This window comes from Nansenia antarctica (genome assembly GCF_963989245.1).
Source record: "Nansenia antarctica genome assembly, chromosome: 2".
Taxonomy (NCBI): Eukaryota; Metazoa; Chordata; class Actinopteri; order Argentiniformes; family Microstomatidae; genus Nansenia; species Nansenia antarctica.
In genome coordinates, this window is record NC_137675.1 from 17702973 (window position 1) to 17723741 (window position 20769).

Below are 20769 nucleotides of genomic sequence, written 5' to 3' on the forward strand. Positions count from 1 at the left end.
GTCATAGAAACACAGTCACTGAAGAAAGACACCTGTTTTGGTAAATTATTTAAGTTGCTGTGTGGTGTTTTGTACCAACAATAAGCTTAAAAACACCTGAAGTGAATGCTTTTGTTGGATATCTCCCCTTAAACATGGTAATCCTAAGTGATTTTGTAGCTATAGCCAAACAAGTCTTGTAGGCAGGATAATGGCATTCTCAATTATCTCAACTTTCCACCAACGCGAACCTAGTTCTAGTTTTGGGCTGGTGCTAGTTTCGTTTAATCGCTTAATCGTTTAATGACCACACGACCAAGGAATTTGTTGTCGGTACAGAAGGAAAAGCTCAATACAGCAGTGTCAATTACATCAAACATACACACATTACACATGACTATCACAATGGACAATGTGCATTGTGCACACATAACCACAAGACAAAATCAATATTTACAATTCATAAAGGGCAGTACATCTGGCAGGGTTAGTGCAGTGAGTCAGGTGTTGAGAGTCGCTTTCTTTGCACTTTCTTAGTCTTGGTTGGTCACGATAATCCCGCCCCCAGCTCCTGACGTAAGCAGTTCTTAGCTTTAGACCACTTTGGAAACACAAAGAACTGCTTCGAGATTAGGCACCATTTCCGAACCGGCCGTCAAACTGCCTTGGTGGAAAAGGAGTAAATGCTGCGTCCCCCCCCAGGCCTCTGAATTCCAGTCTATGTGGAAAAAAACTAAACTGACCTTAGATGTGTGTCTCTCCCAGTGACCTCCCAGACGGTCAGCCCACCCCTCTGGGGGTCTCTAGCCTAATAACCAACACAGGGTATTTGTTACAGCTAGGAACTGCCCCAGGGGCAATCATAACCTGTGCAAACACAACCATGGGCAGGTAAGGAAAGTAAGTTTGTAAACACGGTCAGGTTTAGAGTCAGCTTTCTCCTGTTTTCCCTTGGGTCCTCGTGAACAATGATTGTTTGCATAATAGTCGTAGGGACGTTTTGTTTGACATGCTGGACGTGCGGTCAGTTGGCAGGGTGATGGATGTGTGGTTTTGCAAAAGGCTTTAAATGTTAAACTGACAAGACAATAACCCACAACTACGTCACCTGTCCATACATCATTTATGCTGCAACCTTTGTTTTGGTAACACTTTATTTTACTATCCAAATTATCAGGTGTTTATTAAGAGTCTTCTGTACATGGTAAACAAAGTAATTGTAATTACATGACGACTACCAATGAACTACTTTTTAGCTACCTGGGTATTCATTATATCAAAAACTAAGGGAAGAAACAACCAATTATTACCATGTAATGTTACACTAGGCATCACATAGGTACCATAGAACTGGGGTCAAGTTTCCTGAAAGCTTCATAACTAAAGTAGTACTTTATCTCTTTTGAAAAGCCAGGGCCACTCCTCTCCTAGAGCAGCAAGTTGATTTAACTAAATATCAGCTGTAACTAATGAATTAGTGATTTAGTTAACCCTTAACAAATCTCTTTAACGCACAGAAGATTTGACCTGCTAACATAGATCTTTTTAGAATTGTTACTCTCTTGCAGCTTTGCTGTGAGATATTTGGGGGGGAGAAATGAAGTGCTCCTTAAGCGACGAAGCTTTCAGGGTAACGAACCAGTTAAATAAAGTGTTACCATCACTCTCTGTTCCTGTGGCTGGTGTCACCTCCGTCTATGACGAGACATATTAACCAATGTCGACGTTTTTTTTTCTTCTGTCTAGCTGCCATTTGTTGCTATTGCTCATCTTGACAACGATCCAAACAGGATCCACATATCCGTAATTCGTTCACCCTTTGACCATACTGATACAGTAGTAGTAGTAGCTCAGACACAGCTGGGTTGATGATGTACAATCAACAATGACGTACGCTGCATGTACAGTAAGACAATGGGGTCCGCGTTAGACTGTGTTGACCTTTATGTTGTATTCATAAAAACCAAATGAGGAAATTTTACTTTGGACGAGGAAGTTAAAATAATTCTCAAAGGATTGATGTTGGACAATGGCCAGTTGAGGCCAGTAACTGAGTTGAATTTTATCCTTGTTTGCACATTAAGATATGTCATTATTATCAGTGTTTCAATGTGTCCAAGTGCCTTGTATCATAGGTGAACTGTAGAGAAAATACACACAGCACAAGACCTACAGGTACACATAAACATACATGTATAAATATATGTATATTTTCCAAGCTCAGTGTTCTTCAAAGCTGACTTTTTAAGAGTCGACAAAAGATGTGATAGGTACATCATAGCGTGTGCTTCAAATTTCGAGGACGTTTTATCCAGAAAACGTCGTTAATGATGATGATGACGCAATGTCAATAAACATAAGCAAATCAACTGCTGTTTTTCAAGTCTTTGTGTCTTAAAAAGGTGGTGTGTGTATGATTGATTGATTGAAAACCTTTATTGTCCCCAATGGGGAAATTTTGTTGTCAAACAGCTCAGTTAGGGCAGACAGAAAACATTCAATAAAATACATAAAACAGTGCAGGCTCAATAAGTAAAAAGTTCCAAGTTCCAAAGTTCCAAAGTTCCAAAGTATGTGGGTGTGTATATCCGAACGTACCTTTTATGATACCAAAGTAGGTGTCCCAATCGCTCCCTCAGTCTGCCAGTCCCTCCCCCAGTCCTCCCTACCCCCTCCACAAGCGCTCTTACCTTTCAGTGTTCCCTTTCAACACCTGTAGTAGGCCACACTCGGTAAGGGTCCTCTGGAACCTGTTTTACTGGGTGGGGTTGAAATCCTATATAGATGTATGCCAGTCCTTCATCCACTGCCACCCTACCTACCCAAGTCTGATGGTGTTGGACAGAACAGGAACTTATATGGAGGAGCAAGGCTTGGGGTCCAGAAGCAACAGCTTGAAAAGGTGAGCTTGGTCAACACTCTCTTGTCAGTACACTCTCTCAATACTCTCTTGTCAAAACTCTCTCTGAGCTAACTGTCCTAAGACCTAACTAACTGTCAAACGGTGGTTGTGGATACATGTGCAGTATGTGAGAACACACCTATTGGGTGAGAATGCCAGTATTGTATCTAATTAAAATAAAAAAAGGGCTGGGTGATAAATCGATGTAATGAATTAATTCCAATTTATGGTTCAGGACGAAAATCGATTTCCACTTTCAACTTGGGTAATTACCGTACAGAACCACAATAAAAGTGAGTTTGATGAACCAGCTGGATTCCTAAGGTCATCTGAAGCTGTCCTTTTAACTGTTCCAAAAGTTAGCACCAAAACATACCCAGCCATCACCTTGTCTCGAGACATCTTAAGACTCATTTGTCAAGACGTCTTGAGACACGTCTAAGGACGTGTCTATAGACATGGGTCTTAAGATGTCTTGGAAATATGAAGATGTCTTAAGATGGCTTGAGATGTCTTGGAAATATGAAGATGTCTTGAGATGTCTTGGAAATAATGAAGAACACAATGAATGTCATAGTATTGTCTCAGCATTTTATTATTTAAAAAACAACATACACAAATACATAATCATACTGTGGATTACTAATTGATAGAGACATTTACAGGAAATTGCAGGAACTATTATAAATAGGAACAAAATGATTATGTGTACAACATTATTATATGAACAAAATTATTATATGTACAAAACCTTTTGTAGGTAGGACACTATTGGACCTCGGCCCAAATCTAGTACTGAACCTGACCCCCCATGCTAAACCATTTGGAAGTACAGTATACTAGGACTCCAATTCAGACACACTGGGGGGCTGTCACAAATCTACTAACTCTAATTATGTAAAATACAAATAAATAAATAAACAAGAATGTGTTGTGTAACAACTCCCCCAAGATTCCCCTCCACCACAGAGAGACTAAACTGTCCTTCTGAAAGAGACTACACTGACATCCTCCATCCCAGACAGACTACAATGACCACCATCACAGTGTGACATGGGAGAGTTACTCCATATGAGAGTGGAGAAACCTATTCTTCAGGTAGCATGTGTTCCTGATGTTGTGGACTACTCTTTTATCAACAATTTCACAGTATTGCCCATTGGTGGCAGTTGACTTCATACCTATCCCAACAAGTTGGCGTGGTTCCCAAAAACATTTATGATGTAGGAACAGGAGGGTGTCAGTGATGGCTGAGGGTGGGAAGAGAAGCTTTGCTCCCTCCTTGTACTCTTCACAGCCTGTCAGGGGATCTTCTCTGTGGAGTGGCAGGAACACGGTCCCTTCAAACAGGAGCTGTGGATTCTCTGAAAATAAAAGACATCAAGTATTAAGGTAGGCTATAGATTCCCATCAATATTTTTTATACAAGGTCTTTCAGTAAGACTATTTTACCTGACATGGTAGCCCATAGTGGAGAGACAGACTCACTATGCAAAAATGTTTTATGTAAAGCACTATGCATTTGCATTCAGTTGTATGAATGATATGAAAACAAATTTGCCTTGCCTTTCTTTGCCTCCAATTGGCTGGAATTGGTTTGGTATTACAGCATCCCACTGTCCGCTGTAAAGTTTGTCTGAAGTCTGTGGAAACTAAAAGTAACCTACTCAAAATACAAAGGAACAAGTTCTTCATGTATTAGCAGTAGACACATAAACGTATCAGCAAAATAATAATTTTTAAAAATGTGGATAGGTCGCTGTTATGTACAGTGTTGGTGTTCTGTGTATTGTGTTGGGTGTTGTCTTTTTGTCTCCCCCTGCTGTTGTCATTCTCCTAGTAGTCTAGCAGGAAGGGCCCTCAGATTTTGAGATACCCCTACCCGAGGTAGAGCAAATGACAACAATGATTTTTCTTATCTTTAGGGTCTCCCATTAATGAAATTGATTGTTGTCAAATTTTATTTTTGGGGAAAATATGTTTTTTTGGTTGTTCTTTAGAGCTACCCCAATCCCTGAAAAAGAGCCAAATTAGACCAGGCCGAATATGGGGAAGGTGACAAAAAAGCCCATAACTTGAGAATGATCACTCCTTTCCTCTTCAGATTTGCTGAGGTATGAACCAGGTGGTTGTCCTACATCACCAAATAGTCAGACAACTATTTACCTAAATAAATACTGAATTATAGTCCTGTAAACTTAGCTTTAGTTTAGACGGAAATTTTACTTTTTGGTGACAGGAACATAGGACTCCATCACTTTTCTCTCATTTATCAGAAAAACAGAAATCCCTGAAAAATATATCATTACTGAATTGTCTAGGGTGCTATTGAACAATAACCAGTAGTTGTATGGAAATATCTCATACAGTTCTATTGCAGAATTTGCAGTTCTATTGCAGAATTTGCTGTGCTTTGCTGTAGATGGCAAGGTCAGCAGTTACAAGTATATGCCTCTGTCCCAGTTCTTGAGCAAGCTGTGTGAGCTGCAAAAGAGCTGTATAGATTGTAGATAGGTCTGATGGTGAAGCTCTTATGAAGGGCATATATTGTACTGTTGTTAATGGGATGTCTGACGTGGATACATAGGCATTGAATGCAGACCATCCTGGGATTCTCTGGTCTTCTTCTTTCATGATACGGCTCACCTTCCAAAGTAAGTCTTGGCCTTCTGCTGCCTGAGCTTTTGTGCTGTCTGATTTGAGGACCTGTGGTAGAACTGCTGGTGGTTCAGATCGCCTACCTGGCTTGATGTATCTGAAATTCAAGAACAAGTCATTAGGCATCTTTTGTCATATAATTCAATCTTTAACAAAATTCCCTTACAAACAACAACACTCCAGATTCCTTAGATTATGATGTGTGACCTCACAAATAATGTGTAACTTGAATATTGGACAAATGCTAGTCTGACTTACACAAGTGTAATGTGAAACTTGAAGCCTCCAGTGCACATTACACATTTAACATTTTAATATTGGATTATATTGCATTAACATACAGTATATCAGAGCCATTTCAATCAAGTATTGCATGTGTCTGGCAGATAGTTGGTCTATAATATTTACCTCTGAACCTCTTCATTATCCAAATCACAGCTGTCCAGGGCATGGAGAGATCTCTCTGGGATTCTCAGGATGGGGTTGTGTGCTGTGGCAACATCACCTCTTCTGTATACAACAATTGCCATGGAATCTGTTGTATTTTTGCCATCCAGCGTCTCTTCATTCTGGTCAAAGTTGTCAATGGCTGCATCAATTATCCCATGTTCTGTGGTTCTTGTCAGTCCATTTGGAATGTAAACACCTTTGCTTCTCTGTAATTGATCTGCTGCTACTGATGTGAGAAATTGACGCACTTCATCATACGACACACAATGACCCATCATGTGTAGCTTGTTGATAAGGGCCTTGCTGCCAAACTCATGATGGATCATAATCCCAAGTCCTAGTGTGATAGGTGTACGCCTGCTGCAGCACTGTGCAATTAGATCATGGCAAAAGGTTATAACACTTGTGTTATTCTTCAGAGCTGGGTCCTCATCACAGGTCTGCACATTTTTAAATGCACCTGCATTGACACACCAGTTCACAAAATCATACAGAGTGTTTGGCACATATTCACTGCACTGGAGAAGGGAAAGCTTGTCACTGCTTATGTAGAATTGAGGCTCATGCTCAACCTTTTCCATAGTTTTCCTCAATATACCTGCAGCCTGGTGGAGGATTTGAGTGTCAGTGAGGGTCTCTGTTCTCTGTGGAGGCATTGTCTCCCTGTCTTCTGTTATGTTTTCTCTTCTTCTTCTTTCGTGTAACGTCAGAGGTCCAACTCGGTGTTGCGTAGCCATGCCCGCATCTCTGGTTCTAGGTCGAAGAGGCTGGCTTCTGAGGGTGGTCTATATAAGGGGCAGATGGTGATTATGTGGTCGGCGGTCTGCTCTGGGTCACCGCACTCGCATGCCGCACTGTCCACCAGGCCCCACGCCTTCATTGATGTTTTAAAGCGACCGACACCAGTTCGTAGACGGTTCAGTGTGGTCCATTGCCGGCGTGGTAGGTCGTCTCCTCCAATGGCGCCATCTCCTGGGTCCCAGATGTAGCGGTGGATTCGGGAGGGCCCGGCTGACTCCCACTCCTGCTTCCAAGCTGCTGCCAACCATGCATCTCTGGAGATGTCCTCAGAGGTGGAGTTGAGCATGGCTTGTGCTGCCTTGTTGTCTGAGGAGAGAAGCTTCTCTCATTGCATGGCCAACAGTCATGACACCAGAACAGATCAGATCAGATTTTCCAGGACGTTCAATGAAGATGAGTTTATCCCCATAATGCTGGTTCATCTTTTCTTTGAGTTTCCAGGATTTATACATTGTTGGTTCTGTAGCTGTACTCAGTTTTCCTTTATAGCTCTCAGTTACAGCACTCAGTGTTGTGACAGTCATATGCTTTGAAAAAACTGTCTTAGTTAATTCTTCAGTTAGCTCAATGAAAGCTCTTTCATGTTCATTTAACTTCTTTTCTGTTAAATGTTTGTTTCTAGCTGCTAGAATGTTCCTTTCTGAAAGATAGTGTCCTAGGCAACTTCTGTGATACTTTGCATCATAGGCAAAAAGATCTTCATAGGTCAGCATACGGTGATGTATTATTTCATCAAACCTCTCTGAGGCTGCGTTGAGGACCTTTGACCTTGTACTTTCACCTGTACCGGTACATATAGGGGTCAGGCCTTCTCTCTTTGTGACCTTCTGGCTGCAATTGAAACATTGGCTGCAAATGAAACACTAGCTACGGATGTCAAATCTAGTGTCTCTGGACAGTCTAAGTCTTTTACTGATCCTGGGGTGGTTCTTGATCACTGGTTGTAGGCGTATAGTTATGTGTGCTTGAATAACTGGCCCGACATGACCTGTGATATGAAACCTTGACCTTGAAGGACAGTATGTCATCTGAGTGGGGCGATAGTCTCTTATGAACTTCATCATCTCGTCCTTGAGCAACGTTCAGTATGGTTCTGAGTCCTTGTAAGCTGGGCTCTGCTAGCCTCTGCCTAGATCAGAATGCCTGCACTATGGTTTAAAAGCTCACAAATCTAACAACATATTCAACAACATATTAATATCATAGTTGGACATATGTGTTACCTGTTATCTGTCATTAGATTGGTGATAATCTGAACAGAACTGTCAATCCACAGCCCCTCTCCCTCTGAGATGGAGAATGTTATGGCTGCTGCTGCCCAGTTGGCTACACAGTTTTGAAACATGCAGCTGTCACTCAAACCAGAGTGGCAGAGAGTGTTCCACTGTCAAGCTTCAAAATTATTTCTATACTGTACTTTGAATTAAGGTTCCAGTTTTAATAAAATCTGTACTATTTACACCTATGTTTTAGAGGCTTGCAATTTAGAACTAATAAACTTTATTTTATTGGGTTACTCTTATTCTGACTATTTGGTGATGTAGTTCAGCCACCTGGTATTTCCCTCTCCAAATATAATGACCATCAGAGTGAGCATTCTTAACTTATAGGCTATTATGCCACTTATCCCCCATTCGGAATTTGACTGTATCAGAGAAGAGGTAGGCCTATGTCTAAAGAAATCTCATTTGCAATAGAACTGTATGAGATATTTCCATACAACTACTGGTTATTGTTCAATAGCACCCTAGACAATTCAGTAATGATATATTTTTCAGGGATTTCAGTTTTTCTGATAAATGAGAGAAAAGTGATGGAGTCCTATGTTCCTGTCACCAAAAAGTACAATTTCCGTCTAAACTAAAGCTAAGTTTACAGGACTATAATTCAGTATTTATTTAGGTAAATAGTTGTCTGACTATTTGGTGATGTAGGACAACCACCTGGTTCATACCTCAGCAAATCTGAAGAGGAAAGGAGTGATCATTCTCAAGTTATGGGCTTTTTTGTCACCTTCCCCATATTCGGCCTGGTCTAATTTGGCTCTTTTTCAGGGATTGGGGTAGCTCTAAAGAACAACCCAAAAAACATTTTTTTTTTTTTAACAACAATCAATTTCATTAATGGGAGACCCTAAAGATAAGAAAAATCATTGTTGTCATTTGCTCTACCTCGGGTAGGGGTATCTCGAAAACTAAAGCCTTTTTTGAGGACTTGCTGCTAGACTATAGGTTCTCAGGTGCATGTTTGGTTCCGGCCCCATCATTCCACACCTGTTCCTGATCGTTAATCAACCTGTTCCTTCACTCTAAATACCTCTGTGTCCTTAGTTCTCTTTCTCCCTCTCTCCTGTTTGAGCTGTGGCAGGGCTCTGGGGGCCGTTCCACTAACGTTGATTAGTATATCAGCGATTAAAATAAATCAGGTGATCAGGCAACTCGGGATTGGAATTCAAGCCTCAGGTGATTCCTCGAACGAGGATCAGGCTTGTGTCATGAGTGTTCACAGAACACCGGCTTAGAAATCCTCGATATGGGCGCGTGCACGCAGACATAAAGAGCCTCGAAGAGTCGATCTGTCGAAATGAAGATACTCCACTCTGCAGGGGTCCTACATTTGCGCAGCATTCCGAATTATTGATCTTTATGAAGACGGAAAAATAAGATGTAAAATAGTGCAATACTGCCGCAATTAACAAGGCGAGGGAAATGGTTTGGCAAGAAATTGATGACCGATTAAATGCGTAGGTCATACTAGCCCCAGTTATTGTTATGTTCATATTTTAATAAATGAATATTTACTACTGTGGTGATATCAGCAGCAGGCTACAAGCCGTCATATCGTCACAATGGCCTAGTGGTATCGACCGCTGCCATAGTATTTATTCGTCATTTTAAGTTGGTGGTTCAAATCCCTCTTCAGACACACTTTTTTTTTAAATTTATTTTTAATTTTTTCACCCAATTTGGTATCCAATTGAACCCAACCTAGCATCCAATTATCCCCTGCCTATTGCGTAGGATCCGCCGCCCGACCCCGTAGCCGGCAGCCCCAGAGGAGATCGCCAGGCAGACTAGCTGACTCCTCGAGCCCAGCACCGTTATTCCGGCACCCAGGGGGCGGTGTTGCGCGACGGATCCTTGTCCGGAAATAGTCCTATACCGCCCTCGGGAGCGGCCGCTCAATATGCCGCTCCCTGTGTGCCCTGGCCATATCCGGGTCTGGCTAAACCGGGATTCGATCCCAGTCCCCGGTGGGCAGCTTGCACTAGTGGCTAGTGCTTAGACCGCTACGCCACCGCGGGGCACTAGACACACTTTTTACTGCATTTCGTTGTCTGAATCTTATCTAAAATCTCATCTAAAAAAGTATGTAGGCTAAAACATTATGGTGCAGGCTAATTTACAAGAACTGACACGATTACAATGGTGTTTGAAGCAGTGGCGGCTGGTGATAAAAATGTTGGGTGGGGCACAGGTTATGGGGGCATGCTCCACGGGGAAGAATATCAACTTTAAAATCTGGATTTACAGTCGATTTTAGCATGAGAATATATATATAACTTAATTATTTTTATATATAACTTATTAAAGGGCAAACTGCAAACACAACAAAAATATAATGCACAACAACTGACAAATCAACTAGAATAGTCTTTGTTAGCAGAGTAGACCTAATGTTAACAGAATGGACTTATACCCTTTGTCTATCTGTGCAGCGGTAAGGTGAATAATTCTGGCAGTACTGTCCAGACAGTTGTCTTGTTTAGCCATTCAACTAGGCATTATTTATTCAATGGAGAAAGACATGGAACACAATGCAATTGTGATAATAAATGTGTTCTTTGTTACTTCTTTAATTAAATTAAAGTGTACCTTTATATTATCATACAATATTTCCTTGAACATGTAAACTCTATAATCATACAGTTATCTTTCTATTAGTTGTCTCTGTCATACTGAACTGTTTGTTATCATCCTGAACTATCTCTGTTGCTCACCTCACCTCAGTTCTGTCTCTATTGCTCTCCTCTCCTGTTGTCTGTCTCTCCTGTTGTCTGTCTCTCTGCTGCTAGCGACACCCGACCCAGTGCTAACTGCTTCGTGGCTCTCACTCTCAACAACATTGGTCGTCGCAGCTGCATTATTATTATAAATTTTTTAACTTAGCTATTCGGTTGTTAAGTCGCGCCGTGTTTCCGGGTCCAAAGTTGGCTGAGGCGCTGTCTTCGAAATGCCGCAATAATAATAATAACAAATTATATTTATATAGCGCTTTTCCGAGGCTCAAATACCCTGACAATATGGGGAAAACGGGAAAGTGCTGTGTCCCTTGTTGTATGAATAGATCCGAGTCTAAAAAACTGGTATTCTGGTGCGGAGAATTTCTGGTTTGGACCCGGAAATTGCAAAACGTCACGTTTGACGTCAGACTTAACAACTGGATATTCAGGGCTCTCATGTCTCACGCATTTTTTATTTTTTTTTGTATCCAATGTTAGGTGGCCGTCGTGGCCCCCTAGTGGTAGTGGCCCTAGGCTGCAGCCTAGGTAAGCCTATAATCCGCGCATGCTCAGGGCGCACAAAAGTGCGCCCCGACCGGGAAATAGGAGACAGCCAATTGGAGCGCTGCTACAGCTCACGTGTAAGCCAAAAGTATTTGCACAGCCATAGGGTCCCATTCGGCCGGCGTCCCGACACTCCACCCTATGTATTTTCACAGTGAATTTTACACACACACAGATAAAATGTTTATTGTATTGGAGGATTTTTAATGAATGCTGATAGGCGGCGACAGAATATCAGCTGCATTTTATGAATAAACAATGTTTATTTAAAAAAATCTTTTACAAGTAGCAACTAGGAAGTGGGGGCCGTTGGAAGGTGGGGGCGGTGCCCTAGCGCCCTCTATTGGCCAGCCGCCACTGGTTTGAAGCCTTTGCATGAAGGCTTCGGTTAAATGTAAAAAAAAAATTAAAAAAAATAAATCAAGTCTCAAACTCACAACCTTCGGAACTCTAGCTGGTTGCCTTAACCACTGCGCCAGCCAGACCGCTGTGATACGAGCAATGCAAGTTGATAGACATACCTATTTTTTTAAATTATTTTTTTACACTTTTTAATTTATTTATCTATCGATCTATCTATCTATCACACTTTCAAAATATCAGGTTATCTATCACACAATCAAACTATCTATCTATCGATCGATCACACTTTCAAATTATCAAATTATCTATCTATCACACAGTCAAACTATCTATCTATCTATCTCGTGTGAAGTGGGAACTAATATTTCCTAAAAGACACTTGAGGAACTGTCGAACTGTCGTTCGGGATGTAGTTTCCGCCTGTGAGCCTTTTTTGACGCACGCATTACCTTAGCCAGCCTGTAAGTCTGCTCGGGACCAGAATTACTCAGAAGGATATGTTGCATAGCAACCAAGCAGCGAATTATTTGAGCCACATTGATGGAACCGACCGCAAGCTTATTTAAACCAGGATCAGAGTTAATCGCTTGGATCAGAGTTAATCTCGCGTAGTGGAACGGCCCCCTGGTGGGTAGAGCACTTGTTTGTGTTGGTTTTCTTCTTAATTTTGCTAAGTTAGATGTTTATAAAATGAACATGTGAAAGCTTCCACTTGTGTTGTTTTTTGTACATTATGATTTGATTGTACTTCGGGTTGTGTTCTTTTGTGTTTATTTGTGCACACAGGGGCAGATGACTAGTTGAGATACCCTGGGTTTACATCTTGCACACACGTAGGAGTTACCTGCGGTCTTGCACCCGTTTAGAGTGAGCACCACCCACTGTACTTTGAGATGCCTAGCACCTGTAAGGGGGGGTGGGATTATTTTTGGATTATCATTTTTATTTGGTGCCACTGTTAGTCCTCTCTGTTCCCTGTGTTGCTTTATTAATAAATATTCATTTATTGCATTTTGAGTTTCCTGGGTTTTGTGTGACTGCACCCTCACTTGTCCATTTTGTTGCTTATGTTGCGCCCTGCTACCCCTAGTCACCAGGGGGCGTAACAGTCACACTTTACAGGACACTATTCGTATTACAATGTAATTAATATTGTACTATTGTTCAGATCTAAACAAAGTTTCTCTTCCCCCTCCTCTTCTAGTCAAGACTTGGAGAGCCCACTTCGCCCGAGGAGGCGGCTCCGGTCCATCTTCCTCGGGCTGTTGGTTTTCATCATCGTCACCATCTGCTACTACCTCCCCAGCCCCTCCCTACACAACCTTTGCTGGAAGTGCTCCATCGATCAGAACCAAAGGGGGGATATAACACTGTCTGACCCAACCATTAAAATCAAAGAGGCATACACGAGCACATCTAAACCAACCATTCAAAACAAAGAGGTATACACGACCACGTCTAAACCAACCATTCAAATCAAAGACATAACCACATCTCAGTTAACCAATCAGTACCATGTTGCCTACGCCCGTAACTACGACTTTATCATGGACGAGCCGGAGGCGTGTCACACCCAGACCCCTTTCCTGGTGCTGATGGTCCCAGTAGCTCCCGGTAACCTGGCAGCCAGGGACGCCATCCGACAAACGTGGGGCAACGAGACCTTGGTGCAGGGCAGGCTGGTGCAGACTCTCTTCCTGCTGGGCCTGCCTGGAGGGGCGGAGGCCCAGCAGCTGCAGGAGAAGGTCCAACAGGAGAGCCAGCGGCACCACGACCTGCTGCAGAGCAACTTCCTGGACACCTACCTCAACTTGACCATCAAGACCATGGTGATCATGGACTGGCTAGCCACCCGCTGCCCCGGCGCATCGTACGGCATGAAGATCGACTCAGACATGTTCCTGAACATCGACAACCTGGTGACCATGCTTCTGAGACCGGACATCCCCAAAGTGAACTACCTGACGGGGATGATCATGAGGAACAGGCCGGTGATTCGTAACCCCGGCTCCAAATGGTACGTTCCGGAGACGTTGTTCCCCGATGCCACCTACCCCACCTACACCCTGGGTATGGGTTATGTGTTCTCCAACGACCTTCCGGAGAGATTTGTTGGGATATCGAAGGATATTAAGCCTTTTAATATAGAGGACGCCTATATTGGCATGTGTATGAAAAAACTCGGCCTCTCACTCACAGGCCCTCCCAAACCTGCTCAGTTCCAGGCCTACCTTGGACAGTACAACCGCTGTGAATTCTCCACCGTCATCACTTACATCCTAGGCACCTCTGCTCAGTTGGTGAATTTCTGGACAGACTTAAAGAAACCAGGTCCACCCTGTTAGTGACTCAACCACACAGAGAGCAACAGGGGAGGGAACTACAAGGCGGCGGTGGTGGGGTAATAAAGTATGAAGGAACGTAGATGGATTATGATTGCACTTTTAGAGAGAATTCTGCAACTGTTCACCTACAGGGTAGGCTGTCACATCATAAAATGAAAATATATCTCTCAAAAATAATATAAAATAGTATTTATGTATACTGATATTTTTTTATCTTGGCCTCGTTCGTAAATTCGCCGGAGCGCACACTGGGTTCAACGTCATAATGGAACCAAGTAATTTGATTGGACAAGAGGCAGTCACGTGGACGCTCCAGCGCTCTCAGAGAGAATTTACGAATGCGGCCCTTATATGTATGAGTTATGTATCTCAGTTTGAAAACGGGGATGGGTTTGTAGGGTCTGGGAGTGTGACAAATGTTACAGCCCCCTTACCTTTTGGCCAGGTGGTGCTACCTGCAATTATGTTTGTCTTTTCCATCTGTTCTTGAAATGACTGTGTTGTTGACACTATGCTTTGACAAAGGAGCTTGCTCTGAAACATGTCAGCAGGTGAAACATTAAACAAGGGGTCAAGTTGCATTCCAGTAAATCTCACTACCTCCACCCAATGTTTGTTTTAGGTGTCCAGTTAAGTACAGCCTGTTTGACATTCGTGAAAAGGTTGTGATTAATGTTTCATTAGATAGCCGCAATGTTGACCAAACTTCTGAGATAAAATGGTGGTTTGAAAAAACTCTCTGGCAAAACGTGGCACTTCCCTCCCTTCATAGATGCCCAATGGGATGATCCAACCCTAAACTCTAACCTTAAAGGGATTGTTCACTATTTTACAGGATGTTAAAGGAACCATCTGACATTCAGGTGTAAAATAGCGAATTAGGTAACCTCAAAGACTAAAATAACCACTAAAGATAAAAGCCATCAACTTAGGCAGCAGAGAGTTACCAATAGAACCATCAAAACCAAACATAGGGAATAGAGAGAGAGAGAGGGAGAGAGAAATAGAGAGAGAGAGAGAGACACACACACACACAAGTCTGATCTCAAACCATTAACATGACCTCAACAACATAGAAGGCATTAACAGTCACACGCTTTCAGCCCCTTGGTGTGGGTCAAACTGCTAATTAAAACGAAGGATGTCAACCTTGTCTTCAAAACAAGAGTGAAGACAGAACTCATACACAGACACGCAAAGACAGAAAGAAACAGACCGGCACGCACGCACACACACAGACACAGACACACACACACAGAGACACACACACACACACACACACACACACACACACACACACACACACACACGTATTGATTGATTGATTGAAAACTTTATTAGAAGGTTTGCAGAAGTAGGTACATGACAGTACATATTACATACAAGGTCAACTAACAGGATAAAAACCCAAGAAAGCCACTGGCTTATTTCAATTGGGGTCCTTGATGATTGCACTTTTAGACAGCACGTAGCTGACGGAAGGACTGAAATTGTGCATCTCTTCTTTGGCTACCCAATTTTTCAATTTGAAGAATGTGTCATGATTATCATTCTATTCAGATTGGTCACAATTCATTTTGTATCTTAATGTAAAGCATTCAACCAGTCTGTGTTCTCTTTGTAGCGTTTCTATCATATGGAGATTGGATGTACTGTTCCACATAAACAACAATAAACCAGAGGGGCATGTGGAGTACAGAAACAAATATTGTTTTCTTCAAAAAATCCTATTATTCAGGTTGTCCAACCTTTTTATGTCACTGTCTGTTATATATAGTACTTTTTCAACCAGGAGTTTATCAACCAGGAGCTGGGCCTCAGGCTGCTCCCCGGGCGGATACGCCAGTGCCAGCTGCCCTACCTCTACCCACAGATGCTGTGGTACGATACAGGGCGCCTGTTCCCGGTTGACCCTCTGGTCGTCGTGAACGTTCCCAGGGAATGGGGACGCGTGGCAGAGGACCATGATGATGATGATGAGGATGGTGACATGGCTGATGATGACGACGAGGTCATAGTCCCCCCTCGACCACAGGCGGGTGGAGATGGTTTGCAAAAGAAGCAGGGACGTCATCTGTGTAAGTGAGGCAGCGACCTCTGTGGGAAACAGACTGTAACTGAAAAAAATCAAAATTTCAATGTGATAATCAAGTGTCTGTTTCTACCATTATTGTCCCAAAAGCATCAGCAGAAGTTAAGTTTAGGACCTAACCCTAATTAAATTACAGTATTAAATTAAATAGTGTCTCACAAAAATAAAATATTTTATTAACCCTAACCCTAAATTCTATATTAGACTTGTGTCCTTCATATAATCATCATTTTAGTTTGGGTATACAGTACATAGACATAAATCAAATCTCTCAATAAACGAAAAGGGACTGAAAAAAATCCCTGAATTATTGACACTATGTGGCTACATAGTTGATAGTTTGGTAATTGCATTATGGAGGAGAAATTTTAATAACACACAAAGCACAGCTTAGTGTACTGTCGTTTGGCTACCTTAATCTCCTTGCCAAATGTGTATTTAGCCAGATATTATAGCTTTTTCCATTTGCATATTTCATTGTGTCCCGTCACATATACCCTCACTTGTCATAATGACAGGGGAGTTGGCAACAGCCAGAATCTTGTGACAACAAAACCAACAATTCAAATAAATACATAGAAACAGACATTCATACCATTCTTCATACCATTCTATGCATTAAAATGAGTCTGTCCTGCTTTTGACCTTCACTGACAAGTAGACATCATGACAATATTCCATCCAAGAGAAAATAGAAAACCTTTTTTAGGTGGTCGATATCACACAAGAACCTCAAGTAGGAGGTAGGGGATGAGGTCAGGAGGTCAGGAGGTTTGGGGGGAGTGCCTCCAGTTTTCTGGTTGGTTCAGTCATACCATGAGAGAAAAATCAAACACATGGTCAAGCCTACAAAGGGAGGGGCTGTGGGGAGTGAATACCTTCTAAGGTAGTCCCTCCTCCACCATAAGGAAGTCAACACTACCACCATTGTCCTCGAAGCCCACATGCAAAAAAGGAGACACCATACAGAGACATGAGCGCTTACTATCAAGCATGAGATATATACAATTCAAAATTGAGGTTGTAGACTTTGTTCCAAAACAAGTAAGTGTGGAAGCAGCTTATTGGTAAACGTGTTTCATTTTCTGGTTTGTGTTTGTTCTCCAATCACTTGATGCAGGGAGACGTGCCTATGTTACACAAAGGGTTCTCTTACAATATCAACTTTCTTTCACCTCCGTTTTCATCATGATAACTAAGAAATGGCTCTGTGCTGTAGAACTGTATACTAGAGATAAGTGAATCAATATGATTAGTGTACAAATACTAGGCCTACTTCCACGAGCAGCATTTATTCCAAAGACATGCTTTGGAGCCATTAACATTTTCATCTCCCATGACAAAAAATATCTAAACCATGGAAGTAATATCTTTGCGTTTTGGTTATGATAAGCCATTTTACTAATCCCATGAAGGTATCTATATTTGTAAAAATATAAAAAATCAAGGGGTGCATTTCATTATTTGAAACTAATGGGAAAAAAATGCTTTAAACTGAGTGATTTTTAATATGCCTTTCCTTCTCACATTCAGTTTTCTCATAATCAGACATGGAGTACTGTGCTGGACTCTCTAAAAGACACTACAAAAGACCTATCTTTCTATTCATCCTGGTGGCCATTATCTTTCTGTTCACCCACCTTTCCCAGGATTTGTGGAGGGATAACTTATACCTATATGATGACATTAAGGCAACATCCAATAAGAGCAATATGACAGTTGGACGAACCTATACAGTGCCCAATCACAATACAAGGACTGACTTGGCCACCTCCCACTTGACCGACCCGATCCCATGGGAGGATCCCGGACTGTACCACGTTGCCTACCCCCGTAACTACCGGTTTATCATAGACGAGCCAAAATGTAAGACCCAGATCCCTTTTGTGGTGTTGATCGTCCCTGTGGCCCCTCATAACCAAGCAGCCCGGAACACCATCCGAAAGACGTGGGGCAACGAGACCTTGGTGCAGGGCAGGCTGGTGCAGACTCTCTTCCTGCTGGGCCTGCCTGGAGGGGCGGAGGCCCAGCAGCTGCAGGAGAAGGTCCAACAGGAGAGCCAGCGCCACCACGACCTGCTGCAGAGCAACTTCCTGGACACCTACCTCAACTTGACCATCAAGACCATGGTGATGCTCGAGTGGTTGAGCATGCATTGCACCAGCGCATCCTACGCCATGAAGATCGACTCAGACATGTTCCTGAACGTTGTGAACCTCGTGTCCATGCTGCTAGCCCCCGCTGCCCCCAAACAGAACTACGTGACTGGTCTGGTGTGGTGGCACAGCCCCGTCATAAGAAACCCCAATGATAAGTTCTTCATGCCCAAGGAGGTGATCGCCGAGGCCGATTACCCCCCTTACCCTCTGGGCCTGGGCTATGTCATGTCCACAGACCTCCCCAAGAAGATCCTGCAGGTCTCTCCACAGGTTAAGCCCATCTACATCGAGGACGCCTACCTGGGCCTGTGCCTCAGACGCCTGGGGGTCCTCCCTACTGATCCCCCAAACTTGTCAATGTTCGCCATCAACCCCTTATTCGCCTACGGACGCTGCAGCCTGTCAAAAGTGGTTGCCGTGACGACGTCGGGCATCCCTCAACAGCTTGAATACTGGGAGAAGCTCAAGATGGCCGGGCCGCCGTGCTTTCCCTAGTACTTTTCTTAAAATAGACTGAGCTAAAATTCTGGAAAAGTGTTCTGTTGTTTATTTGTAAGTTCAGTTTCAGTTTAAAGTTTTATTGTTACATCACATTAAGTGTAAAGAGAGTCAAATTCGTAGGCTTCGGTTCCTGACATTGCAGCACAAGACAATAAGGCAATAGGCAAGTTAAGTCAAGATAAAATAAAGTGACAATAGTACAAGACATAGGTGAGACAATTGGACAAGTGACAAGTTGTGGAAGACAATAGACAAATAAGACTGGATACAAATCAAATAGTACAAGTAGAAATGTCATGAGTATTGCACTCGGTGACAGTCGGTGTAAGAGGTAGTATTGAGTAAAGTGACTGTGTGCTTAAGGCTAGGTAGTCTGTATACATGGGGTGTGCTTGGGGATAATAGTCTAGATAGATAAGTGTCTAGAGTAGGCTTATTTAAGAGCCTGATTGCATGGGGAAAGTGTGTGTGGTTTAGAATGGCACTCCCAGAATTAAAAGAAGAAGGTAGAAATCAGAGGACTCTTGTGAGACTATACAAAAATCCAGGCATATTTTGATAAATCTCATGAGTTATAAAAATAAGCCTGGATTTTCCTTTAGCAATATTGATGGAATACCCCCCTACATTAAATAAAACAACAACAAACAATTCCATTGCATTTTAACATGGTAAATAACAAACAATATGCGAATCATCTTAACATTGGAGGTCAGAGAACACACATTTATTTTGCTTCTTACCTGTGTGCTTGGACGTGCATGTTCTCCGTACTGCGTACAATTATTACAGTCAGGACTATGTTGCTATTCCAACACAGCATGAACAAGTTGAGTAATAATATTATAAATAGTATCTCCATCCCTTGGGCTTTATTGTTTAGCCAACCTAACATTAGCTTTGCGCTCAAATATCTGGTGGGTATTACTTAGTTACAGAACTCCACTCAAACTTAGTTTAAGTTTCAAAGTTAGCACTTTATCTAGAGCAGGGGTGCCCACACTTTTTTGAACCAAGATCTACTTTTCAAATAGCCAGTCTGCCAAGATCTACCAGTCTAGTTTCAACATCGCAAACGTACACGCACGTACTACAAACACACACACACACACACACACAGTTCCCAGCCTGCATAGTAAACTCACAATACACTTTCTCTCTCTCTGTCACACAGCCACACAGAAGACCATCACAAACCCTCCCTCTTTGCTATTCTCACACACACACACACACACACACACACACACACACACACACACACACACACACACACAGACACACAGACACACACACACATTTGCCAGTCTGCATAGGGAGCCATAGCACAAACCCTCCCTCTCTCTCTCCCCCCCCCCCCCTCTCTCTCTCTCTCTCTCTCTCTCTCTCTCTCTCTCTCTCTCTCTCTCTCTCTCTCTCTCTCTCTCTCTCTCTCTCTCTCTCTCTTACACACACACACACACACACACACACACACACACACACCTCAATTTCTCTCACTCACACACTGACAGCCAGTCTGCAGTACCATAGCCAACTACTGATCCAACAAACAGAAAAGTAAACCAGATACAAAACAGGTATTTCCCTAGTTTGAAAGGAGGAAATAAATGCATTTCTCTACCTTAGTGGGAGACCTGGGGGCCGTTCCACTAAAGGTGGCTTAGTATATCGGCGATTGAAATAAATCAGGCGATCAGGCAACTCGGGATTGGAATTCAAGCCTCAGGTGATTCCTCGAACGAGGATCAGGCTTGTGTGATGAGTGTTCACAGAAGACAGGCTTACAAATCTTCGATATGGGCGCGTGCACGCAGACATAAAGAGCCCCGAAGAGTCGATCTGTCGAAATGAAGATACTCCACTCTGCAGGGGTCCTACATTTGCGCAGCATTCCGAATTATTGATCTTTATGAAGACGGAAAAATAAGATGTAAAATAGTGCAATACTGCCG

At 42.6% G+C, this 20769-nt stretch overlaps 1 protein-coding gene across 1 annotated transcript; it reads left to right on the forward strand.

Annotated features, from left to right (window-relative positions):
- Positions 1 to 862: 862 nt before the first annotated feature.
- Positions 863 to 18811, forward strand: LOC308149889 (beta-1,3-galactosyltransferase 1-like; the record flags this gene model as incomplete). The annotated part of the gene is made up of 3 exons (XM_080522769.1): positions 863 to 870; positions 12925 to 13366; positions 18104 to 18811. 3 exons carry the CDS (start codon positions 863 to 865, stop codon positions 18809 to 18811), a joined length of 1158 nt encoding a protein of 385 aa, XP_080378895.1.
- Between the last annotated feature and the right edge of the window lie 1958 nt (positions 18812 to 20769).